General features: G+C 36.2%; 2 protein-coding genes across 3 annotated transcripts in view; one reads left to right on the top strand and one right to left on the bottom strand.

The window, feature by feature from the left end:
• Shcbp1l (SHC binding and spindle associated 1 like) overlaps window positions 1-11,074 on the top strand; it is a 34,824-nt gene extending 23,750 nt beyond the window's left edge. The window contains exons 8-11 of the mRNA XM_046419571.2: window positions 4,551-4,704; window positions 6,831-7,081; window positions 8,157-8,279; window positions 10,760-11,074. Coding sequence (XP_046275527.1) covers window positions 4,551-4,704; window positions 6,831-7,081; window positions 8,157-8,279; window positions 10,760-11,011 — 780 coding nt within the window. The 3' untranslated portion in view covers window positions 11,012-11,074. The remainder of the gene's footprint in view (window positions 1-4,550; window positions 4,705-6,830; window positions 7,082-8,156; window positions 8,280-10,759) is intronic.
• Window positions 11,075-14,914: 3,840 nt separating this feature from the next.
• Dhx9 (DExH-box helicase 9) overlaps window positions 14,915-27,536 on the bottom strand; it is a 42,010-nt gene continuing 29,388 nt past the window's right edge. For both annotated transcript variants that reach the window (XM_046419522.2, XM_046419524.2), the window contains 12 exons: window positions 26,746-26,959; window positions 26,538-26,632; window positions 26,318-26,391; window positions 24,660-24,812; window positions 22,926-23,086; window positions 21,781-21,892; window positions 21,045-21,206; window positions 20,807-20,934; window positions 18,705-18,934; window positions 18,405-18,520; window positions 17,296-17,496; window positions 14,915-15,740 (listed from right to left, as the gene is read on the bottom strand). In XM_046419522.2, the coding sequence (XP_046275478.1) occupies window positions 15,239-15,740; window positions 17,296-17,496; window positions 18,405-18,520; window positions 18,705-18,934; window positions 20,807-20,934; window positions 21,045-21,206; window positions 21,781-21,892; window positions 22,926-23,086; window positions 24,660-24,812; window positions 26,318-26,391; window positions 26,538-26,632; window positions 26,746-26,959 (2,148 nt within the window). In that variant the 3' untranslated portion in view covers window positions 14,915-15,238. The remainder of the gene's footprint in view (window positions 15,741-17,295; window positions 17,497-18,404; window positions 18,521-18,704; window positions 18,935-20,806; window positions 20,935-21,044; window positions 21,207-21,780; window positions 21,893-22,925; window positions 23,087-24,659; window positions 24,813-26,317; window positions 26,392-26,537; window positions 26,633-26,745; window positions 26,960-27,536) is intronic.

The following is a 27,536-nucleotide window of genomic DNA, read 5'->3' as shown; positions in this document are numbered from 1 at the left end:
CCTTGTATCTGTTTAGGCTTCATTTCTTAATTTTCCTACAATGTGACAATGAAAAACTTCTTTGATTTTTATCCCAGACTGTCTTCATTTGTATGCCATTACCCTTGAACTTCTGTATGCCATTACCCTTGAACTTCAGAGACCAGCAGAATGAGAGCAAGGCCACTGTGAGAAGGCAGCAGTGTCCACTACTACTTTACTTAGACCTTTGCTTTTAGATTCACCTTTGAGTTGACAAAATATTTTAGTTTGGTAGTAGTCATAGCTACTCACATTGCCTTTAACATTGTAAAGTTTGAGGATTCTTTACTCAGAATTCTTGCTCAGTATTCTCTCTTTAAACACTTTATCCATGCCCATCATCTTTATGTTGGTGATCAGTACATGCTGCATAGAGGAAGGGATGGCATAGACTTTGCAGTCAGGCAACCTGATGTTCAAATTCACCGTTTCAGGGCACTTAATATCTGTGTGACCTTGGGCGGGCTGCATAACTTCTCTAAACTGCCATTTCCTTATTTGTAGCAACTTTTTAAAGAGAGAGAGGAAAAAATTCTGTACTAAATGGGTTAAGAGCACAAGTCTAAAGCCCAAACTGCCTGGATCCCTGGTTTTGCCCCTTTTACATATGTGATTTTCAACAAGTTATTTAATCGGTCTTCAATTTCTCTCCTGTAAAATGGGGTAATAGTAATTATGTTCCATATTCATAGAATTGTTGTGAAGGTCAAATGAGTAATTTGTCAGTAATGCTTAGCACGTGGTAAGCGCTCAGCAAATGTCTGCTACTTGTTCCAGCGCATGAACTGAAGTTGAACTTGAGCATTCTCCTGGGTCTAGGAAGAACAGTGCTGTCCCCATTGCAATGGTGTTCCTTCTTTTAGTCTGGAGACACACAGTGTGGTAGTGAAGGCCAGAGGCTTTGAAATCACAACAACCTGGGTTTGGTTCACCATTTTGCTTCTTAATATTTGTATGAAATTAATTACATGGTTTCTCATTTCCTGATCTTGTAAAAGGGAATAATGAAATCTGTCCCACAAGGTGTTAGACTGAAGTGAAATCATTTATATGAATCTTTTAACAAAATGCCCTGCACATAACTGTCAGCTCCTATTATCATTGTCATTTGTCATTCTTGATCCAATAATGTAGTCATCATTGCTGTCAGATTTTTCATGAATTGCTCCAAAAGGTGGTAACTATGTTGGAAAATATGCCAGGCACAAAGAATTTAATCAATTCTCTTCCATCTGTACCATGGACTCTGTTGCCACCTGCCTCCTCAAATGTATTGTTGATTACTCCTTCACTTTCCCCACTCCTTTTTTTTTTTTTTTTTTTTGGTGGTGGTAGTGGTGCTGCTGGGGATTGAACCCAGGGCCTTGGGCATGCATGGCAAGCACTTTACCAACTGAGCTATATCTCCAGCCCCTCCCCTTTTTTTTCCTAAAAAAATTAAGGTGAAATTGAACCATTTTAAAGTGAAGAACTCAATGATATTTAGTACTTTCACAATGTTGTGCTGCTCTATTGTTACCAAACATTTTTATCACCTCAAAATGAAACTCCATACTTTGCCCTGTCCCCCAGCCCTGACAACCACCCATCTGCTGTCTCTACAGGTTTAGCTCTAGCTCTCCTGGATTTCATTTAAACGAACTCACACAATACCTGGCCCTTTACAACTGGCTGCTTTCACTCAGCATGCTTGTATCACACGTCATAGTGTCCCGTTGCCTGTACTTGCTTCATTTTGTTATTCCACTCATGGGGTGATGGATATTTGAGTTGTTATACCTTTTCTTTTTTTAATTCCCAGTGCTGGGGATGGACGTCAGGGCACTTGCTGGGCAAGTGTGCTACCACTGAGCTTCATCCCCAGCTCATGTTTCCACTTTTTGAGCATTGTGATGGGCTGGTAAGAACATCCACGGACAAACAAGTGATTGTTTCACCATCTATTTTCAATTCTTTTGAGTGCATCGTGAGAGTAGAATTATCAGATCATATGGTGATTCTACATTGAACTAACCGAAGAACCACTAAATGGTTTGCACAGCCACCAAGCCATTTTACATTGTCTTCTACAATGTATGAGGGTTCCAATTTCTCTGGTCTCACCACATTGGCTAGTAACTTGTTTTTGTTATAGTCATCCTGGTGGGTACAAAGTGGCATCTCAGTTTGGTTTGATTTTCATTTCCATAATGAATAGTGATTTTGAGCGTTTTTTTCATGTGTTTGATGGTCATTTGTGTATCTTCTTTGCAGAAATGACTTTTCAGGTCACAAGTCCATGTTTTAATTGGGTTCTGTATCTGTTTCTTCTTGATTATAAGAGTTCTTTGTAAATCCTGGAAACTAGACTCTTACTGTGTGTATATTTTGCAAATATTTTCTCCCACTCCATAGACTTTTTATTTTCTTAATATTGTCCTTAGATGCACAAAAGTTCTTAATTTTGAGAAGTCCAATTTATCAATTTTTTTTTCTTTTGTTTCTTTTGTTCTCGGTGTCATGCCTAAGAATCCATTACCAAATTCGAGGTCATGAAAATTCATCCTCATGTTTTCGTCCAACAGTTTTATGGTTTTAGCTCTTATGTTATTAGGTTATCAATGCATTTTGAGTTAATTTTTGTATTTAGTGTGAGGTCAATGTCCAACTTCATTCTTTGTATGTAGATATTCATTTGTCCTAATACCATTTGTTAATGAGACTGTTCTTTCCCTCACTGAATGGTGTAGACTGTCTTGTTGAAAATCAATTTGCCATAGTTGGATGGGTTTATTTCTGGACTTCCAGAACAATCCCATTGGTCTACATGTTTATCTTGTGCCAATACCACACCGTTTGATTTCTATAGCTTAGTATTAAGATTTGAAATCAGAAGTGTGAGTCTTCTACTCTCCTCTTCTTTTGCAGTATGATTTTAGCTCTTCAGGGTCCCTTTAATTTAAAGATGAGCTTTCCATTTCTTCAAAACAGGCTGTTGGAATTTTGATAGAAATTATGTTGAGCTGTTAGTACACCCAGCAGCCCCTCCAGGGCCCTCTCGCTCTCTGGGAGTTCTGTTTATATCCACACATGAATAAATACTCCTTGTACAGTCACTCATCATTGTCTGTGGATATTGTTTTTCAAATTCACAAGAGACAAGAACCCGGACAGAAGACACTGGCAGTGAGCTGCCGGGCCTGCTGCAGTACATGCAGGCGTGTGCTCCACCACTGAGCCACAACCCAGCCCCCTTTTTATTTTTTATTTTGAGACAAGATCTCACTAATTTGTCACGCTGGTCTTTAACTTGTGACTCCTTCTGCCTCAGCCTCCCCAGTAACTGGGATTACAGGCATGTGCTACAAAGCCTGGAAAAATGTTTATAGCTTTGGGTTCAGTAATTCTGCCTAGAAATTTATCCTGAAGAAGTAACTGGAGATATGTATTAGAACTCTTTGTTGTAAAAATCATAAGCCATATAAATAAGAGAAATTGTAATATAAATTATGACATTTTATTATGCAACCACTAAAACTAGGCTTTGAAAAAATATTTAAAGACGTGAGGAAATGTGATATAATGCAATTAAAAAGTCAGACTCAAAACTAAATATAATAAATGATCTGATGTATTCATACATAAATAATGTATAAATGGAAAAATATTAGAAGGGAATATCTATATAAACAGGTTTTTTTACATAAAAATTTGCAATTTATTTTTTCCTTTCTATTATGCTTTTATTTTCTGTTTATTTTTTATAAAAAGTACCATTTTTATTATACTGAAAAACAAAATGTTGACAGGCATTTATTTCAGAATATATTTTTGCTTTCCAACTTATTTATTTACTTATTTTTTGTGGTGCTGGGGATTGAACGAGGGCCTCTTGCATATGAGGCAGAGCACTCTACTCCCAATGAACCACACCCTCAGCCCTCAAATATTATTTAAAGTTCATTAGGTCTTTATGACTAATAATGAAGTTCTTTCCTTCCTGCTTTTCTATTCCCAAAGCAAATTTTTCGTACATTTTTGTATTTAGCTCTAGAAACTTTTATTTATAAAATTTTGTTGAATTACCCAAATTGGAGGATCAGTTTGAGTTAAAGAAAATGAGGTAGAACATAGAAAAGAGAATGAGATCTGGTGTTAGTATCTGGGGCTGAAGCTTGGCCTCACCACTTCTAAGCTTGTGTCCTTGGGCAATTCCCTTCATCTCACTGAGCTTCAAATTCCTTGTTGTTATAGCAGGGATATACTAAGCTCAAAGAATTGTTGTAAGGTTTAGGAGGTACTATGTCATGTTCAAAATGTAACTTCTGGTATGTGTCTCATACCCCAATACTTAAGATCCATAAAAGTGTTAGTGGTCAAAAGAAAATTTTATTTCATCATTCCCTTAATTGATAAATGGAATGATCATCTGAATAAATACTATATAGGTAAGTGTTTAGGGAAAAGCACATGTCCAATAAGTATCTGATTAAAATGACATGTTTCAGTTAACCCTATTGCTGAAGGTACACTCCTTTTCTTCTTTTTAGGTAAAGGACTTGTCTTCAGACACACTTCTCCAACAGCATGATGATTTGGATTTGGCTTTGGATAGTTGTTACAGTGGAGATACAGTAGTTATTTTTCCAGGGGAATATCATGCTGCAAATCTTGCTTTATTGACTGATGACATCATTATAAAGGGTTAGCAGGCTGCCCTTTGCAGTTTTTTACAGCAATATATGCTAGATAAATTGTCCAGTATAACTTGTCCTGTATATAAACAGATAAGCATGTTTAATGCAATTATTAGAAATTACATGAATTTATATTTTACAAAAATCCCTTTAGGGCTGGGGTTGTGGCTCAGCGGTAGAGTGCTCACCTAGCATGTGTGAGGCCCTGGGTTCCATCCTCAGCACCACATAAAAATAAATAAAGGTATTGTGTCCACTATAACTAAAAAATAAATATTTTAAAAAATTCCTTTAGTGCTTTTTACAGTTAAGATCTGTTCATTAGATTCTCCTTTTATTTTTGTTTTTGATGTTTTGTTACTAGGGATTTAACCCAAGGTGTTTTACCATGGAGCCATATCCCCAGCCCTTGTTTTTTTAATATTTATTTTTTAGGTGTAGATGGACGCAACACAATGCCTTTATTTTTATGTGGTGCTGAGGATCGAACCTGGGTCCCGCCGGTTCTAGGCGAGCGCTCTACCGCTGAGCCACAATCCCAGCCCCTCCCCAGCCCTTTTTAAAATTTATTTTTATTTTTACTTTTTAGATTTCTTTTGTAGTTGTAGATGCACAGCATGCCTTTATTTTTTTGTGGTGCCGAGGATCCAACCCAGAGCCTCACACATACGAGGCAACTGCTCTGCTACTGGGTTATAGCCCCAGCCCTATTTTTTAAATTTTTGAGACAGGGTCTCACTAAATTGCTCAGGGCCTCACCAAATTGCTAAGGCTAGCTTTGAAATTGGCAATCCTCTTAGCTCAACCTCCCAAGCCCATGGGATTACATACAAGTGTGTACCACCACACCTGGCTTCCTTCCCCACCTTTCCATCTCTCTTTGTCTCTGAGAGAAGGTCTCACTCTGTTGCCCGGGTTAGTCTTGAACTCTTGAGCTAATTCTCCCACCTCAGCCTCCCAAACAACTGTGACCACAGGTATGCACCACTGCACCTGAACGTCCATCACATTTCCTGTGTGTGTGTGTATATCTTTTTAAACCAAAAACTATCTTTTTCTTATCCATCTCCACTTCGCATCTCTTAGTGATGTGAAGAAAACCTAAACGGAAGGTTATTCTAAAATATACTTAGCATTTTCTCAAAAAGGCAATTCACGAGAGGAAAAACAAACAGAAAAAACAGGATTTACTAAATTTCTTTTACGTTCTCAACATGTTCAGTAACTTTAGTTCTGCCCTTTTATTTTTTGATGCCGAGGATATTGAACCTAGGGGTGCTTACCCACTAATCAATATCCACAGCCCATTTTATGTTTTATTTTGAGACAGGGTCTTGCTAAATTGCTTAGGGTCTCAGGCTGAGGCTGGTTTTGAACTTGCAATTCTCCTGCCTCTGCTTCCCAATCTGCTGGATTACAGGTGTGAGCCATGAGGCCTGGCTGCCCTTTTAATTTTGAAGTAAGGTGTTCCCGTTGTCCAGCCAAAAGAAAAGAAAGTTGACTTAAACTCCACCTTTCATTTAAAAAAATGAAGCAAAAATTTCACTATATTTCCATGAGTGTCATCAGTAGTGTTAGCTAACTATGTGGGTAGTAAGGATCATGAATGTAATTTAAGACATCTGTAGTCTTCTTGATACTAAATTGAGATAATTGTTTTAACTATTCTAGAGCACAATTATTGGTATGATTATATTAGAGTAAGCTAATTTAAGAGTCAGTCTTATATGATGGTAATTAATTACTATTTGAAACCAAAGTTAAGGTGTACATGTATTTATTTATTTACTTATTTATTTATATAAAAATATATAATGTCTATAAACATATATTTTATATTCTAGACATTTGTACATGACTGCTGATTATAAAATTTAGGGAACTATTTGTGGAATTAGTATGTTGAATAAATATTACAGGTACATTTAAATTGATTATAAGCCCAGATTTTCCCATCACAGCATCAAAATTAGGAAAAAAAGATTACATTCTAGTTAAATATCTACTTAGTTAACAACTGAGTAGTCTATCTTGTTAAAATACATGAAAGGAATAACAAGTATTACTGAATGATTAAAGGTCTTTAAAGTTTTAGATTACTGATTTAATTATATTTTTGTCCCTATGTATCAGGAGTTGGAAAGCGAGAGGAAATTATGATTACTTCTGAACCTTCTCATGACAGTTTTGTGGTGTCCAAAGCTGACAATGTGAAACTAATGCATCTGTCTTTGATACAACAAGGGACGGTTGATGGTATTGTGGTGGTGGAGTCTGGTCACATGACTCTAGAAAACTGTGTATTAAAATGTGAAGGAACAGGAGTGTGCGTTCTGACGGGGGCCGCTCTGACAATCACAGACAGTGAAATAACTGGTGCCCAGGTACTCCACTCTATAGAAAGGCTTTAGAGGACAACAGCAAACAATTTTGAGTGATCTTAACAATACAAAGGATAACAATTTCTTTATCTTTTCTTTTGAATGGAACAATAACTCAATTTACAAACTGGTAGAAATTAACAAAAGTGAGCAACTGCATACTTCATAAAAGTGAATAGCCCAAGTGTCCAAGGTAAAGAGTCAATCTGTGATTTGAGAATTATTTTTTTTAAATTAGATATCAGCACTTATGAAACAGATCATGGGTCAATTATTTGATAGTTTATTTAAAAAGAAGTAAGTGCTTACAAGCTAGAAGAAATTGTTTTTAAGGTGTTCAGACTAGTTCTGACCATTTACAAATAACTGGAACATAGAAAACTTTTAATATTGAGATAAAAATCACAAAGTTCATTAAGGATAGGAGAACTGAGAAAAATGATGAAAATAAACAGAAAACACAAGCAATTTTTTTTTAGGATGACTTTTTGTTAATTTCCACTAAAATGAGGAATATACTATAGAGCATTATTAAGGATGTATAGTAGCAATAAATTTTTGTAACTAGTAAGACAATTGCTTAACGAGGTTTTGGCCTGTTTTTTACAGAATTCATTTGAGTAGAAGAGTAAGGTAATGGACTATATTACTCAACCTTCTTTCTAGGCCTGTTCCCCAACACAAATATTTACTTTTCAATATTTTTAAAGCATTCTCTTAGTTGTGGTGGGATATGCCTATCTGTAATCCCAGCTTCTGGGGAGGCTGAGGTAGGAGGATGGCACGTTCAAGTCAGCCTTGGCATTTAATCCCCAGAACCACACACAAACAATATCTCCACAATAAATTGCTGTCTGCATTATCATGAGTTTTTATGTAGCTTGTGTTTAGATTACTAATACAGAATTAAAAATTTCAAGCTGGGGGTGTTGCTCAGTGGCAGAGCACTCGCCTAGCATGTGCAAGGCCTTGGTTTTGATCCCCAGCACTAGAAAATAAATTACAATTTTCAAGTCTAAAGAAAATTTCATAGAAGGCCTTGTCTATGTGTACATGATTGTTTTGATTTTACTTATAGGGTGCTGGTGTTGAACTGTATCCTGGGAGCATAGCCATTCTGGAAAGGAATGAAATTCATCACTGTAATAACCTCAGAACTAGTGACAGTTCAAAAAGCACATTAGGTGGAGTTAATATGAAGGTATTGCCTTAACTCTTAATGTAGAATTGTCATAGGAATTTTAAGTATTAGAAAAGTAATAAAATATTAGCTTTAGTCTTAAAAGAATAGTACAAGTAATAAAATATGTTTTAATGAGGCTGAAGGGAAATACATTTAGCCCTCTAGTTTAATAATTTCAACTTAAAATCTTAGAAAATAAGCTGGAATATGAGCAAGTAGATATGCTTTTCTCTTATGAAAATATTGAGATTTTTTCATTGAGCATATCTATAACACATTTTGGAAAGTAAAACAAATTAAGAAAATAATATATTAAACATTTTAAGTCTTTCAAAATTTGTAAAGCAAAACAATGAATATATTAATAGCAATAATTTATAGGCAAAATGCCTTCCCACTCTTTTCTGGGAAACATCTTTTTAGGTCTCTCTAGATTTAGGTAGTTAACAATGTTTATGTTGATGAAAATTTGCCTAAATCGCTATAATTCTATTTTGTGAATGCATATTTTCTTTCCTCAAATAGATTTTAAATTACATAAAGGCAGGGGCAGGTTGTGTATCCCTTATCTGAAATGATTGGGACCACAAGTGTTTCAGAGTTCTGATTTTTTAAAATTTAAAAATATTTATGAATACTATATATTGGATATAGAACCCAAATATAAACACAAGATTCATTTGTTTCACACACACGCTTTGTATGCATAGCCAAAAGGTAATTCTTTACATTATTTTAAATAATTTTGTGCATGAAAGTTTCTTGGTGTGGAGATTCACTGGTATCATTTCAGCACTCAGAAAGTCTTGGATTTTAGAACACTTCAGATTTTGGATTTTTAGATTAAACATGCTCAATCTGTACTAGTAGACCTCCCTGCCCTACTGCCCTCACCATCAACTTGATTTTGAACCCTAAGACAGTTAATTGGTTGAAAATAAAGTACAGGGGCTGGGGACGTCCCTCAGTGGCAGAATGCTCATCTAGCATGTGAGAAACCCTACAGGTGATCCCCAGCACCACAGAGAAAAAAAGAAGGAAAGAAAGAATAGAAAAAGAAGGTGCAAATGATCATTGGACACCCTTAGAGCAATTTTGAAATCCGATTTATCTTAAAACATTTTTTCTGTTCTTAAGTATTTTTCAAATTTTCAATGGTTCTTAAATGTTAGTACACCCCAGTTTCTGATTAACTCTGGGGTGAAGCCTCAGGGTTTGTGCTAGTAAGTTCCCAGGTGATGCTAATACAGCTGGTCCACACACAATTTAAGAACCATATATATCCCCCTGCTACTCAAAAGTGGGAGCCACTGGCATTACTTGGTAGCTTGTTAGAACTGCAGAATAGTGAGCGAGGTGTGGTGGTTCATGCCTGGCATCCCAGCTTCTCAGGAGGCTGAGGAGGATCACAAGTGTAAGCCCAGCCTCGGAAACTTAGCAAGACCCTGTCTCAAAAAATAAAAAGGAGTGGGGATGTAGCTCAGCAGTAGAGCACCCCTGGGTTCAATCTCCAGTACAATAAACAAAAACAAAAAAACCCTGCAGAATATTGTCGTACCCCAGACTGATCCCAATGTTTAACAAGATCCTCAGAGGATTTAAATATATACACTGATGTTTAATAAACTTTTAAAAAATATTTTGTTTTTAGTTTTAGGTTGACACAATATCTTTATATTTATGTGATGCTGAGGATTGAACCCAGTGCCTCATGCATACTAGGCGAGCACTCTACCACTGAGCCACAACCCCAGCTCTGAAACTTTTATAAATGTTTATAAACTCTGACAAGACTGTCCCTGGCCTTCTCCAGCCTTCTCTCTGGCCACTCCTCCTCTGTTGTATTATATTCAAGCTACACTGGCTCTTTTTTGCTCCTAGATATTGTGAAGCTTGTTCTGGCCATTATTTACAGACCTATAGGAAACATTCTTCCCATAGGTCTGTAAATAATGTTTGACAACTTTATTATTTATATCTGAACATAATTGTTCCTTTTCAAAGAAGCCATTACTATAAAGAACACCAGTTAAGTAGTGACCCCTCCCCACACTCCCACCAAGTCATGCTATATTATACTACCCTATTTTGTTTCATAATATAAATTGTTTTCATGCTTTACCTGTTAGAGGGTCACTTAAAAATTTTTTTTAGACGTTGATGGACCTTTATTCATTTACTTATATGTGGTGCTGAGAATTGAACCCAGGGCCTCACACATGCTAGGCAAATGCTCTACCACTGAGCCACAACTCCAGCCCTAGAGGTCACTTTTACGGGCCATTGCTGTATTCCCAATTACAATCAGTGATTTTTATCTAAAGCTGATAAAAATAAACTGACTTCATTTAATATTTTTACATTAATCAACATGAGGAAAACACGCTTGTTCAAAACTTGTTATTGTAAAGTAACTTGTTAACATATAAGGTTAACTTGTTTATATGTTCTTTGTATTAAAATTATTTAATAACTAATTTCCTCAATTAATTTAACAGGTTCTGCCAGCGCCCAAATTGAAGATGACTAATAATCACATATACAACAACAATGGCTATGGAGTAAGCATTCTTCAACCAACTGAACAGTTTTTCATTGTAGCAGAACAAACTCTCAACAAAGGGGCTGCTTCAGGAGATAAAAAAGATGATAAAATGCTCTCCAAAGTGATGCAAAACCTGAATCTGGAAATGAATAATAATAAGATAGAAGCAAATTTAAAGGGGGATATCAGAATAGTCACCAGTTAAAGCATCTGGATAAATATTTAAGTTTTATATTTTAAGAATTTGTTTAATAATTCTCATGTCCCACAGAAATGGTACTTCAATTAAATTCAGATGATTTAATTAAATGCTTTCATTGAATGATTCATTTTAACATTTTAAAAAGCTTTATTGATATGATCATTCTTTAAAGTGTATAAATCAGGGACTGGAGATAGATAGCTCAGTTGGTAGAATTCTTGCCTTGCATGCACAAGGCCCTGAGTTCAATCCCCAGCGCCATATAAACAAAAATAATAATAAAAATGTGTATAAATTAGTAGTTTTTAGTGTATGAGGTATAATCACCATTTAACTCAGAAACAAATATGGCTTTAAATAGTGTTTTTTAGTGCCTAGTCCAATAAACAGTATTCAGTGTTCTAGGCAGAGTAGATAAAATTAATTTTATAGTAAATTCCCAGTGATCTTTACAATAATATGGCACTATATTGAAATAATATTAGGTTCAAGTTAAGGAAATCCAAAATGAGAGAAGTGAACAATATAGAAACATGTTTCTCCCTCATGTTTAAAAAATGCATGTGCATGCGCTGGGGGTGTGGCTCAGCGGCAGAGCACTTGCCTCCCAAGTGTGAGGTACTGGGTTGGAGCCTCACTCAGCACCACATAAAAATTAAGGATTGTGTCCATTTACAACTTAAAAAAAAAAAAAAGCATGTACTTGCTTTGGTGGAACAAAGTAGAATTGGAATGATATATAGAGATTTATCATGCCTCCCTGCATACACATAACAAGCACATTTGTGAAATGTTCCATGTTTAAAAAAAAAATGCAGAGGTACTCGGTGCAGGTCTGATACACAGGTGTTTAATATTGTCACAAGTCCAAGCTTCCATCTTGTTTTAGCACTGTATGGCTTCTGTTAAAAATCACCCCACATTCCAAAACAATGATTGTTGCTCAAACCGCGATGTCCAAATTCCAACCAAGAAGAGAGGACCTTTCTACTAAAGTGCACACATTTCAACTTTCAATCCTCTAGCTAGAAACTAATCGAATGGCTAGACTCAGCTGTAAATGAGACTAGACCATAAAATCTTTGTGAGATAACCACTTGTCCTTTAAAATAGGGGGTTGAACATCAATAGATTTAAAGACAAGAATCACATGATTATCTCAATAGAAAAAAAGAACAAATGAAAAAATCACATAATAGGGGTTTAAGAAACAACAAATGGTCTTTATCACAAAACAATTATATTGACTTAAGGATACTAAAAAGAGCACTCAGGCACAAATATTTAAACCTTTGACTTTTACAGTTTAAATCTGGGGTGCTCCTTCACTGAACTACATGCCCTACATTCCTAGTTTTTTGTTTTTTTCTGAGACAGTCTAAGTTGCTTAAGATAACCTTGAACTTGTGATCCTCCTGCTTCAGCCTCCCAAGTAGCTAGGACTACTGGTGTGGGGCAATGCACCCAGCTGAGAGTATTTTTAAAGGCCTAGTTGTTCTTTAGTGCACCCACCTCCCTAAAGAACATCTGGAGGCATTTCTATAAGTGTTGTTTATACAAGGTCTTTGTTTACACATGGTTTTATGAGTTTGTTATAATTCCAGGGGTTACTCATGGGATCCTTAACAAAATCAATCTCTTAAGAATTTGATGAGCAATAAGAGTAAGGACTTTTCTTTCCAACCCTCTTCTACCTTCCTCGGTTTTTGGTCTCAGAAGATAGGGGCAAAGATCTTTTGAGAATGAGCAGAAGCAGCAGTAGGCTTCTGCTATCAAACTTCTCATTGATCATCCAACTCCATTCTAAAGATTCTACTTTTCTTTAAACCTGTTTTCAAAATAATCCATGATAAACTCAGATTCTATAGTTAAGTTTCCTAACAGGGTCCAGAAACCTTTTTTATATGTACTACGGCAGTCCAAAAATAACAAAGGTATCAAATATAACTTAAAACTTCCAGTTTTCTGGACAGTAATTAAAACCTAGCAAATACAGTGAAATTCAAGTGCCTTTTCTCAAAATCAAAATATGTAGGTTTCTTTTTTCACATGGGATGCACCACCACATCCAGCTAAAATGATGTTTCAACCCAACTACAAATTCCATTTCTGATGTGTTTACTCTCTTCATGTTCCAACTGTTTTCAAATTCAGAGGGACTGTCTACTTCATTGAATTTAGAGATTCCTAGGACTAAGAAACTTCTGGTATGTCAACAAAGACTTCCAAATTTGATTGGCATGTGAAAGAGATCCACCCTGCATAATGTGGACAGCCCACAAGGAACAAAAGGTGCAAAACGGTGAATGCAAGCTCAATTTTTGAGTGTGACCATGGCTGCACAAAGCCTTGAGCAATGTGCAAGGGTATTAGGATCCTTTACTCTTCAAGGTGGACTCTGACCAGCAATTCTCCACAATTGCCAGGCCTTCAGTCTCAGACTGGGGCTGCATCTTTGGTGCCTCTTGCTGAGGCTCCAGCTTCTTTGAGCAGCTGAGCTCCTCCAGACCTCCGTGTGCAGATAGATGGCCATTATGGACTAAGCAATTTCTGATCATGTAAGCCAACTTTATAAATCCCTATTCTCATATATAAATATATAATATATATATATATACACACACACACATAAATATCCAGAGATTTGAGCAGCTTCACAGAATGACAGCACATTAGGTAGTAGTTGGTCAAAGACCTGCCCATTCATTGACACTGAGAACTTCTAGAGATTGGATTTCTAGAATTGCTACAATAACTTTTATTTCCTCCCAACTTTTATTGAGAACCTCGGGAAATTTACAATTCCCTTTCACGCCACATTCAGTACAGAGGAAGCAAACAATGAAGCTTAGAAGTGCAATGAAGGTACCAAGTGTACAAGCTGCTCATGGACACAATGGGCTGCAAATCAGGTCCATGCTCAACCATCTTAACTTCTACAAGAGCTGACACAATTGTCCATGACAACTCACTGAAGCCTCAAACCCTGGTTTTTACCCCCAAATCTTCTCCACTTTCCAGTCCCTTTCTCTCCAGCATGTCATCAGGGATCATTTTTAGAAAAGTATTTTCTATGTGGACTATAAGGGGAAGTTGAGAAATGAAACACTGGTTGACGCAAGATAGTAATATGCTACAAAATTAGTCAACAAAGCAAAGCTTTGTGAATTTTCAGTTGTAATGAACTGTTACATAAACATTCTCTGAATAAGGAAAACAAATGACACTTATCTTGCATTTGGGAGACCTTGGATTCAATCACTAGAACAAAAAACAAGCCAACTATGAAAGAATCCTATGATGGAAGCACTTTTTGGATTACAACAGAGGGATAACACTACTGAGTTAGACCCAACAGCTTAAATTCACAGGGCACGGCACAGCAAAAACAAACTAATGGAAGCTCTAGAAACCTATACAGGTTCCAGGTCTTTAGCAAAACACTTCTGAATGGTTCTTTCCATGTTTCCACTGGAAAAGTTGCTGGGGGCTAGAATTCAGTCAAGTGAGGCATTATTCATCTTATACCTCTTATGGTATTTTTCACAATCCTAAGGTCAAAAGAAAGCAGAGTCCTCATAGATAGTCTTACTAACCACATACCAAACATAAGTGGTAAAGGGATGTAGTCTACCTTAATTTAGAAAAGAAAATGCTGATCTCAATTTTGAAGTTTTTTGACACAGCTTCAGAGGAAGCCAAAATGTTCAGCCCTAGTTACATGGAGGTCCACTCGACTTGGGCACACTCACTGGTCAATATATGGTGAAACAGCAATTCAATTCCAAGACTATTTATTCTATTACAAGTACTAATATCACTTGCATATTTCTCAAAAAACAGTACAGAGTACAAAGAATAAATATAATTGGCATTGTAAACTTAATCAATTACACACAATCAGCATTCAGTGGAATACTTTATTTTCTATTGTATTAAACAAAAGCCAAGAAAATATCAAGTTAATTTAGAAGGCAAATCTTTGCTCCTTAAAGAAAAAATACAAACTGTAGTACTTTTATAATAGATCATATTTTACATAATATAAACAAAAATCACTAATGTGTCTATATGCTTGGTTTCCTTAAACTACAATGAACCACAGAATAGGTGGAAAATGCGTTTATTTTTTTCTTTTGGTGCAAATAATAAACATCATGGGAAAACACACAGCATGCTTTTTTTTTTTTCAAAAAACTGTCTATGCACAGGCACTGACATAACCAAGTTTTAATAACCACCACCTCCTCTTCCCTGTCCAAAGTAGCCACCACCATAGCCCCCCCTACCACCACCTCGATGGAATCCCCCAGATCCTCGGTAGCCCCCTCCAGATCCTCTATAATCTCCACCACATCCTCTGTAGTCTCCCCCAGATCCTCTATAGTCTCCACCGGATCCTCTGTAGTCTCCACCAGATCCTCTGTAGTCCCCACCAAAGTTTCCCCTATACCCTCCTCGGAAACCTCCTCTGTAACCTCCACCACCACCTCCACCATATCCTCCTCGATAAGAGTTGGAGCCACCACCATAACCACCACCACCTCCATAGCCTCCGCCGCCGCCACCACCACCACCTCCATAGCCTCCCCCACCAAAACCTCCACTGTTATAGCCACCACCATAGCCTCCAGTGCCATAGCCTCCACCACCATATCCAGAAACTCCCCTTCTATATCCACTGCCATTATCATATCGGGCCATCTTGGGAGGTCGTGGACCATCTCCATACCTAGGAAAAGCACAAAACCACCATTTTAGTAAATCTGTTTTTTTTCCCCTCATATGTACACGTTTTATTTATTTTGTAGAACTGGGATCAAGCAGTCTTGTACATGTTAAGCAAGCAGTCTACCATTCATTAGCTACACCCTAATCCCACAACTTTCAACACTTCTGAATTACTCAACCAAATATATAAATTGTATTTGAATATTTAATGCAAAACAGAATGTAGACCAACGTACAAATACAAACTGAAATGAATCTAATATGCATTTTCAAAAGAGACAGTATCTACAGGCAACAACCATAAACAGTCTAAAAGTTCTTCCTGCTTCATTCTCGAAGGCCTTAAATTTTGAAAGTTTTGTCCTTACAACTTTTTTTTAAATTCAGTTCAATATACAATGTTCTAAGAAATTCAAGTATTAAAAATACACTAGAAGAAGTTCCTGGTACTGGCAATAAACCAAATATTTGGTATTTACCAAACACCAAAATTTTGGTATTCTCCTGTATTACCTCAGAAGTGTTCTTGAAAAATGTCTTGACAATCTGTTTCATAGGGCGAATGATAAAAATGAGGGCTAAAGGAAATCTGCACATCAAGATGCTTTGGAAAAACAATTCTAATTCAGCTTATTAGTATGGAACACTCTGAAGACTGACACTAGCAATCCAATAGCTATCCAAGTCAGATACAACAGCTATGAATTCAGGTTACTCCACTGCCCACCTTCTATTGATTTCATTGGAAACCTGTTTATGTAGTCAAATCCCCAATGCAGAGAAAAGCCAAAGCACCATTTGAAAAAAAAAAAAAAAAAGCCCCCAAATGGCAGTGGTACACGCCTGTAATCCCAGAAGCTCATGAGGTCGAGGCAGAAGGATTTGGGTTCAAAGTCAGCCTTAGCAACTTAGCGAGGCACTAAGCAACTAATTAGGAAGTCCCCCCCCCAAAAAAAGAAAAGCATGAAGTACACTGATAACATGACACCAAGTCTGCAACTTTACAAATTTTTTAAAAAAAGTCACACAATAAAAAATTATTGACCCTAAATGAAGACCACATGGGTATACATTTTATATTGTGCCTTTTTTGTAGGTATCAAATATTCCCAAAATAATAAGCTGAAGGCAAAGAAAAAAAACATGAGGCAAAAAAAAAATTTTTAATTAAGAGAAATTTCATCTTTTCATACTCTTATTTCCTCAAAATAAAGCCTGCTGCTTTACATTTAAGAAACAATTTAACCTATCCACATTTTTTCTTCAGAAATGCCAAAATAATGTTGTGATAAGAGAACTATCTAGGCTATATCACTTACCTGGTTAGGTGAACCACTCTGACCTATGTACATACACTTAAGGTTCTTTTCCATCTCTAATAGAGATGGAAAAAGCCGAGGAGGTGGGTAGATGGTATTATTTTGTTCTGAGTATGTCAGCCCAACTAATTTTTGTATTTAGGGCTTGCCTAGTTCCATCAACTAAATATGGGAATACCAGGTCTACAAGGAATATCCAGCCTCTGTTTGATTCAAAGAAAGCAATGTGGTACTCACCGTGCACTGCCAATCATAAGGTTTATACCAGCAGCTGATGGCCTAGAGATTTGGCGAATCATGTTAAGCATATGTTCATTTACAGGGTCCAACTGGCTGATGATATTAGGTTGTTTGCTTACTTCAACAACCAGAGCTTCCATTGCTGCTCTGAGGGCAGTAATACAGGCAGCGGCTTCATGGGATATTTGTAGTCTGATCCTAAAATAAGAAAAACAAAAACTAAGAAAAGGACAACAAGCAGCAAGACTACTTCCGATTCCTTAAATTCAGAGATTGCTTTTCATAGAATAAATCTAACTGTTTAACAAGTACAAGTGCTATATCCAAATGAACCAAGACTTAGGCAAACACAGGTATGAGGAGTAATAATAATCTGTATTCTTTAAAAAAACAAAACAAAACTGCTAGCTATTGGGAGTCTCATAACTCAGTCTCCAATAAATTAAGAGACTCAGAATGTTGGGATTGAGGAAGCAGCTCTAGTAAAACAGACTGCTTAGTATGCATGAAAACCTGGGTTCAATCTTCATCACCACCAAAAAAAAAAAAAAAAAAAAGAACAGAAATTAAGAATGGTGGACCCTTCTACATTAACCTACTGACTGCCCATCAAGCTCCATTTCATTATGGTAGAATGCACACCACAACGTCTTATAGAGCACATAGCACCCAAGCTCTAATTAGAGTCTACTTTGGTAATGACAGTATTCACGGTGACATAAGTGACAAATCTATAATGCATTTACTTCTACTGGGATAGTCAATTTAAAATATACTTTAGGGCTGGGGTTGTGGCTCAGTGGTTGAGAGCTTGCCTACCACGGGGCGAGGCCCTGGGTTCCATCCCCAACACCACATAAAAATTAATAAAGATACTGTGCCCAACTACAACTAAAAAAATATTAAAGGTAAATAAATAAAATACACTTTACATAGAACAATATGACCAACATTTACCACTCTCCAAGAAAATGTTATAAAGAACCAAATATGGTCCACTAAATCTTGCATTGTTTACTTTACATTGAAGTCAGAGCAGAGCTGAGTTTGGGCATATCTCAGAATTCTAAGAATTCATTTTGGAGGTCATATCTGAAAATCCATACCAGTCATCTACAAACACAATCTGCCCGTCAGATTGGACTCTCTTGGAAGCAAAGAGAAGCAACTGCAAGGGGGTGACTAAGGTCATGCCTTTAGCAGAGATGGCTCGGGTTCGAATCTGCAAATGGAAAAAGAGGCAAGAGGAAATCATTGATATGCCAACTGTCAAATACTGCCTATAATAACAACGTATACTGTGAATATTAAAATTCACGTTCACAAAAAAGTGAAAAATTAATGTGCACAAAGGATAATAAAAAGAATTTGAATTTTTGAACTTTCTTAAATTTACCTTTACTTACCTTTTCACCAAATACAAAGAAGGGAGAAGGGTACTTCATGTCTTGGCTGCTAAATGGACAATTAACAGATGATTTGTGGATAAGTGCATTACGCCCTTCGGTAGTAAGAATCTTTCTCTTTTCCTTATGATAGCATACATTAGGGTACACGCCAAAAGCCAGGAGAGAGATAACAACATCCAAATTATTATCTGGTCCAGTGTTAGTAAACACTTGTGTCAACAAACAATCTGTTAAAAAGAATGGTTTAACAAAAAGAAAAAAAAAAAATCAGTTAACTGGCAAATCCTCATATCACATGCAAACTAAATAGAATAATTCTTCCACTTTACAAATAACCTGGCTAAAAACTTTCTTCTCAGAACCTTACTATCAAATTCAAGAAGGCCAAATTATATTCTGGGCAAGAACAAACATGCAACAACAAATCCATTGTGTACAACTCTAGTCCACCAATTAAAAAAAAAAGAGGAAAAGAAAAAAAAATATTCCAAGTTCCAGGAGAAATTCTGCTAAGTCCCCACAAGAAAACTAAAGTATCTGCATTCTTTTCTACACAAAACCACAACAGAAGCCAGGATGGTTGCTGAAAACAATAAAAATCATCTACTCTCTGAATTCACATTAATCTGATAGGATCAAAGTGTTTATTGGCTATTATTAGATAGCTATTACTTGTAGAAGATGGAATTAGTGATAATCTAAGAGAATAAGGGAACCCACTGGAATGAGGGCTTTTTTCACCCAGTTTATAATTTTGAATACATGATCACTAATAAGAACCCTAACCGGGTAAGCAAAGAATAAGGATATATAAATCTGAGTTCTAGTTTCACACCTCCTAATTAGATAAATCTGGATAAATAATTTAAACTCTGGTATTGGGTTAATAATCCATTAAAAGTGTTATTAACAGCTGAGGCTCAGGAATTTTTATAAAGAATCTAGCACATAAAATTGCCTTTCCTTTTCTGTTGAAAAAAAAATCCATTCAGTTTACCACAGATGAGAACTATTTTATCTTTTCAGTAATGTACCTTTGCCCAACAACCAAAGAAGGTTTCAACTAAACATGTCCTATTTCTGGTTAGGCATGTCCTACTTCTATGTCTCAATGTTTAGCCTAGTTAGAAAACACCAACTTTATTAAAACGAAAAAAATTTGGAATATATCACACATATTAATGACCCCCGTTTCATCTCTAAGAGCTTAAATTCAACTCACTTAAAATCTTAAATGTGGTAAATTTTACTTCAAACTGAAGGCAGCTGTGGTGGCATATATTTGTAGATCCCAGCAACTTAGGAAGCTAAGGCAGGAGGATTCAAAGTTTGAGGCTAGCTTGAGCAACTTACAAAGATACTGACTCAAAATTAAAATAAAAAAATACTTCAAATTGGGCATGGTGGTATAAGCCTGTAACCCCAGTAACTTATCAGGCAAAGGCAGGAAGATCAAGAGTTCAAAACCAGCCTCAAAAACTTAGTGAAACCCAAAGCAACTCAGTGAAACTGTCTCTAAACAAAATATTTAAAAAGGCTGGGGTGTGGCTCAGTAGTTTTAAGTGCCTTTGGAGGATTCAATCCCCAGTACCAAAGGAAAAACAAAAACCAAAACCACTTCAAATTTAAAAACAAATACACACTGAACTAATTAAATCACTTCTCAATGTGCACTGAACATCATGACTTTTTGTTTCCTTTTTAAAAGGGACTTCCATGTTCAAAGAACTAAGAAATAACTGGGTACATAGAGCACATAATTCGAGAGTGGGGTTGTAGCTCAGTGGTGGAATGCTTGTCTAATGTGAGGCGCTGGGTTCCATCCTCAGCACCTCATATAAATAAATAAAGCCCTATCAACAACTAAAAAATAAAAATAAAAAAAGATTCTGGGCATGATTCTGAGAAAGGAGTATCTAGAGTACACAGCTAGCCTCCGCAAAAGTGAGGCACTAAGCAAATGAGACCCTGTTCAATCCCTGTGACCCCCAAAAACAAAGAAGATTGAGCATATGATCTGAAGTCCGAAGGTTAAATATTCTATACTTTAAAATAGGCACATCAGTATCACTTCACAAATTACTGTAACAGAAGCTTACCTTCTGGAAATCCAGAATTAATCAGAATCTCTTTAAGCTGAACTTTGGCTTCCCAAGTCATTCTCAGTGTAGCCATATTGAGACGTTTATGTTCACAAAAACGAATCTCTGCTTCTTCTCCACTCATTCTACAAATTGGAATGGTAAAAAGACATTGTCAAAGAACAGAGAACTCCACACCGAATTAGAAAATAGAAACAGCTCACCCAACTTTTAGAACACTCTTTCAAACCCATACCTCGCATCATCCCAGGCTTGAAACACTGACAAAAGGGCCACATGATCAGAAAATCTATTTCCAGCAAAGTTCCGATGGATATACCCCAGGCGCTTTCCCTCACTAATGAAAGGCTCAGGAAAGCAGGTAGCAGCAGAGATGGTACAGACAGCATCACCCACACTGAAAAACAAATTGACAGTTAAATTGAGACTAGATAATAACATTGATGCCAATAGGTCAGGTAGCACTCACTGTGGGCTGTGGGTTTGAGGCTTTATTGGCTAAAATGATGCTTTTATCAGTGCTAAATTGACTTAACCAGGAACATTTATATAGGCCCTTTCTCCAGAAAAAAGTGAAATTACCTCTGACAACAATGGCTAAACATCCACCATAAATTATGACCAAGAATCATAATTTTCCCTTTACTATTCTCTCAAAGAAATATCTTTTTATCTTCCAAACTTTATGATAAAAATGTATACCTTTTCATAGTACTATTTCCTTTCAAGGGACAACTAAACTAAAATCCTGGGGAATGCCATTCTCTTTTGAGAAATCAGTGCTTATCCCCCAGCTTGAAGAAATGCACTGGAAGAAAAAGGACTAGTTTTACTATTTGTCTTTGTATCTAGATTATCAGTTATTTTAACCAAAAAGTTTCTATTTTTCCTTAAAGTGCATCTTGCTTTCATGGGGAGTGGATTATGATTCTGAATTATCACCACTATCAACAACAATACAAAGTACTTACTAGAAAATACACCCCATTATCATCATTTTGCCAAAGCGAGGCTCGATGGGGAGCTTAGCCAGGATTCGTCCCAAAGGAGTCAACTCATCATTGACATCCAATGCATCAAGTTCTGTGGAAAAATATTTCTGTATGAGCAGAAATGGTAAGGAATACCCTTAAATGTAAGCAAACATAGATTTGCTTCATAGATTAAGGCTAGGATAGGGAATGTAAGATCCCATCATTTTTCAAAGCAACTGCCAGCACCATGTCCACAACCATCAATGCCCCACTTAACTTGCTACTATGGATTGATCCCAGGGACACTGAGCTACACACCCTAGCCCTATTTATATGGAGACAGGTTCTCACTAAATTGTCAATGTTAGCCTGAACTTGTGATTCTCCTGTCTCAGGCTTCCAAGGACCTAGGATTACAGGTGTGTGTCAGTGTGCCCCTCAGAGCCAATTCTTAGCACTCAAAAAGTAGAACAAAACTAAATTATAGAGCATCTAACATAAATGATACTAGAATTAGTTCTTGTGGAATATAAATCTACATACAGCCTACAAGAAGTCTATATAAACACAGTAATAATAATTGCATCATGAGTACCTATGTTCCATACCATTATTCAAGACACAATCAGCTGATAATAATTTTGAACAAAGAAAGCAATGAAATCTGGAAGCTTTAAGTTTGCACAAAAGGTGAATGCTTGATTCAAAACTCAAATGCGGAGCCTTCTGACTCCAATACTCAAAAAGAAAACAAATGTTCTAACACATGTACACCATACTAAAAACAAAGTTTAATACAATAAACCTTATTACCACAGCTCTTGTTGACTTTATCTTCATTCTTTAAAAAAAAAAAATTTTTTTTAGGGCTCAGTTGGTAGAGTGCTGGCTTTGAATGCACAAGGCCCTGGGTTCAATCCCCAGCATTCTCCCCCAAACTATTTTTTAGTTGTAGATATGGTACCTTTACTTTATTTACTTATTTTTATGTGGTGCTGAGGATTAAAAACTATCTCACACATGCGAGACAAATGCCCTACCACTGAGCCACAAACCCAGCCCCAGACTTCATCTTCATTCTGTTTCATTCGTTAAGTATTATCTGCTAATACTTGTGTGAGCAAGTCTATATCTACAAGTACCTCTAAGAGTGTGCTCGGCTTCAATCACAGCATCCAAAGGTGGAGGTTCAATTGCCTTGGCCAGGAATTGGCCAATTCCTCCTAGACGCAGAAGTTTTATGCTCAAAGCAATTTCATGCAATGGTGTTCGAAACATCTCTGGTGTCATGTGTGTTTCAAGTCTAAGAGAAAATAAATATAGTAACTATCCTCCTTGTAAACAGAAGTTATTCTACCAAAATTTTTGCAGAGATAATCAGGAATATAAAGCTGCCCCCACCCCCGCTCTTATAGCTTCATACGTTTTCTCCCCATCCCCAACTGAGGAGTGAAGAAGAATGATATGGCTATACCAAATTCTTTATTAGGAGAGTTAAAAATAGTTGTATAGCAAGATTTTTTTTTTTTCTGGAGATGGGGGCAAGCATTTTTCTACACAAACCCTGAGTGCACATAATTCTAGTGGCCCCTGGAAAAGATCTTACAAATTAGTATTTAAATTTCTAATTAGAGTTACTATTATAAATTTACAATGCCAACAACAAATGTTGGCTTTGACAAGATTACCACTGTTCTAAGCAGTTTACATTATTAAGTCTTGTAATCATCCCATCAACTTCTGGGTCAGATGACACAATACCTCCAACTTAACAACTGGACTCAAAGAAGTACCTTAATCTCAGTTTATACAATGGAAACAAAGACTTAATAAGTGTAGAAGTATAGGATACTGCAATGAATTAGTACTGCTGGCAAGACTTAGATCAACTTAAGTTTACATAAAAATTTACAACATCTCTTTCCTCGCCTTGCTGAGAAATGAGCAAAAATTCCTTACTAAAAGGTAAATTTGTCATTATTAATTTATTATTACTATGTTAAGATTTTAAAGAATAACTATTATTTCTATTTAGTCAAAGGACATTGTAAGTTAAAAAAAAAAAAAAAAACTAGATGGTCCCCAAATGCCACAGGCACTCATCAGTTCATTCTAATGCTTATCCATATATCTGTAAGGAAAGTTACTTGTATAAAAACAATAAAAATCAAACTGATTTTTCTTCATATCATGTACACTTATGCGCCTGGAGAATTTCTTCTTAATGAATAGTTCCCATCCAAAAATGTTTCAAAAAGAAAATAAAAAAATGAAAGAAAGGGTCTATGTAATATAAATGAAAATGGATAAAGAATTAAGAGTTGGATTTGAGGGGCTGGGGATATGGCTCAAGCGGTAGAGCGCTCGCCTGGCATGCATGCGGCCCAAGGTTCGATCCCCAGCACCACATACAAATAAAGATGTTGTGTCCGCCAATAACTAAAAAATAAATATTGAAAAAAAATCTCTCTCCCTCTCTCTTAAAAAAAAAAAAAAAAGAGTTGGATTTGAGTCCTGACTCTCTCCAGTCTTGGTGAAGTCAGCTCAACTCCATAAACTTTGTCTTACCAGAATCATATCCTAAATTTCTCAGGAACATGAAATGCACTGTGAAACAGTGAATTAATGGTAATAAAACTGAAAATAGAAATACTCTTATAAATACAAAGGTACTTTTAATTTGAAAAGTTAACTATTTCATATCAGTAATTCCAAAATGACAAAGTTATTGTTTTATCAAATAAGCTGTCATTAATTTCTTCTTTTCATTCTTACCACAATTTAATTTTCTAAGCTAAGCATCCTTCAATTCTTGACTGTAGGCATGTATATATCAAGTTGATGGAAACAAAAAGTACTTGTTAATCTTGTCTTACCTCTCAAATCTAGCTCGGCTACAGAGGTGAAAACAGAATCCAGGCCGTACGCGTCCAGCTCGGCCTTTCCGCTGCTCAAGATTTGTTTTGGATGCCCATACTGTAGCATAGTTGGTCATGTTATTATGAGCAGTGAACAGTTTCACTTTTTGCCTAAATAGGAAAGATTGGTTTACTCGAAGACCCACAAATATTCCTAAAAACAATAGCCATTAAATAGTAGATGCTTTCCAAATAGTGATGCCTACTACTAGTAAATATCTATTTCTGATAGCACAAGTAAGATGCAGGAATTTGAACTATACTCGCCTAGTTGTCAATCTACTAAAAAGCAATTTAATACAAATGAAACATTTATCACCTGGATTGCCATGGAAAACTTACATTATCAAAAATGAGTATGAGACTACCTACAAGGTTTTTATAGACATAAGTGAAGCTAGCTTGGTGGTACCTTTCTGTAATCGAAGTCTCAGGTGGCTGAAGCTGGAGGATGTCAAGTTCAAAGACAGCCTTGACAATCACTGAGAAGCCGTCTTAAAAAGAACTCCCAGCTGTAGCTCAAAAGTAAAGTGACCCTGGGTTCAATCCTCCCACCCCCATAAAGATTTACATACATAAATTTAAAGCATGAAAATAAAATACTACACATGCACGTAAGAGAAAATTATCCAAGTTATCTCTATTCCAGTGTTAAATCCAACTTTTAGGGTTTCTATGATCTAAAGTTTATAAGCTGAGACAAAACATATGGAACATCTCATACCCTACCTCATCAAATGGTGCCTATACAGTGTATGTGAATCCCTAAGTAATCTCATTTACACCTACAGGTAGTCAATAACTACAGGACTGGGATTAGAAAAAAAAGGCTATTCACCATTCTGTAAAATGCTCATTGGCAAATCACTTTTTTTTTTTTGGCACCAGGGATTGAAATCAAGGACACTTGAATCACTGAGCCACATCCCCTGCCCTATTTTGTACGTATTCAGAGACAGGGTCTCAAGGAGTCGCTTACTGCCTCACCACTGCAGAGGATGGCTTTGAATTTGAAATTCTCCTGCCTCAGCCTCCCAAGCTAGGATTACAGGCGTGTACCACTATGCCTGGACAATTCATTACTAATAGCCATGACAGACTGGTGGACTCTATACAGAAGGAACACAAGGTTAGCCAGTAGAGCACTAAGTCTGGAGCCTTGTGCATACAGGCCAGCACTCTACCACTGAGCTATGTCACCGGATGCTTTGATTTTTGAGTCAACTTGCTTAGTTTCTAAGGCTGGTGGTGAATTTATGATCTCCCTGCTAGACAGGCTCCTATGTACCTGGGATTATAGTCATGTGCTATCACACCAGCAGAAATCCTTTAATTCTTAAAAGGAGTGGGAGCATACTTAGTTAGAGCATTTGTTACGTGCTAAATGTTGGTTACCTTACATACCAAGCAGCTTTGATCAATGGGAGGGGGGGAGCAGTGGGATGCACTTTCAAGTTTTAATGAAAGGCTTTCTAACTTTCTGGCATAAATGATTTGCGATTACCTCTAAACAGCATACACAGATGCCTAAGAATTTTCAAAGTACAAAAATACAGGTTTGTTGAAATATAAGGTGTTTTTGATTCTATGCACAAATAGGTTTTTGGGAAACTTACTTGCAGGAATCAATGACATAAACAACATCATTTATAGTAATGCTTGTCTCAGCAATATTTGTGGACAAAATGACCTGCAAAAGATTCAAAAAGTATACTTATAGAAAACAGACATATCTGAAGTAATCATATATGCTTACATAGCAAATGTCATAGTCTTTTAAAAACATTTATACAATATTTATACCCTTCAATCCCATTAATAATGTTGACTGTTTACCTTGGTTACACCAACTGGTACAGGATCAAATACTTTGCGCTGTTCCTCTCGAGGTATCTGAGAATGCAGAGGTAGAATTTGATACCTATGTGTTCCTATAATAATACAGAAACATTGAGGACTATTAATGGGAGCTGGTTCGAAACTTCATTATGGCCTAAGGTATATTTTCTTTCTCATATATGTGAGAAATTCACAAGATTCATACCAAAATGTGGATTCATTTCCAAATGCTTTTGCATAGTATAAATCAAATTCCAGCCAGGTAAAAAAACCAAAACAGCTCCAGGAACATTGAGGGTTTCAATGTACTTAAGCAGAGCTTCAATGAGTTCAAAAGGAGTTTCCTTTTCATTCAACTGAGACATGCTCATTTTTGTTTCTGGACCATATTCATCTCCACAGATCAGGTTGCAATTTGCCTGAAAAAACAAAGGGGGTGACACATTTTTTATTCTTTCAGTTATTACAGCTCATGAAATAAATCATGTAGATTTGTTCTTTAGGTTTGAATAATACCTAAAGTTATTACTATTATTCCTAAATGACTATAGCTATACCACTAGCATTACAAATTTACTTTCCATACATATAGAAAATATATCAATACACTAAATTTTCCTGAGGACACCAAATTAATGTACCAACGTTTATATGATTTCAAAAGCTATCTTGTAGCAAGTAAATTTCTTTCCTATGCCAATTAACCCTAGTTTACGTTCCTTATTGTCTTATAAACTAGTATGATGATGATGTGATCTTTAATTCACTTCATCTGTTTTAAAATATAATGATTATGGGCTAGGGTTGTAGCTCAGTGGTAGAGGGCTCACATAGCACATGTGAGGTGGTGGGTTCAATCCTTAGCACAAGAAAATAAAAAAGGTATTTTAAAAAGTTAAAAAAAAAAACACTATTATTTGTCTTTTCTAAAATATGTGCCTTAAACAAAGTGAAAAATCCATTGGCAAAAAAAAAAAATCATTGATAAACAAAGAC

This window comes from Marmota monax, unplaced genomic scaffold (assembly GCF_021218885.2).
Source record: "Marmota monax isolate L192 unplaced genomic scaffold, Marmota_monax_Labrador192_F-V1.1 WCK01_AAM20220418_F8-fsc00209, whole genome shotgun sequence".
Lineage (NCBI taxonomy): Eukaryota > Metazoa > Chordata > Mammalia > Rodentia > Sciuridae > Marmota > Marmota monax.
This window is presented reverse-complemented; position numbering and strand designations above follow the sequence as displayed.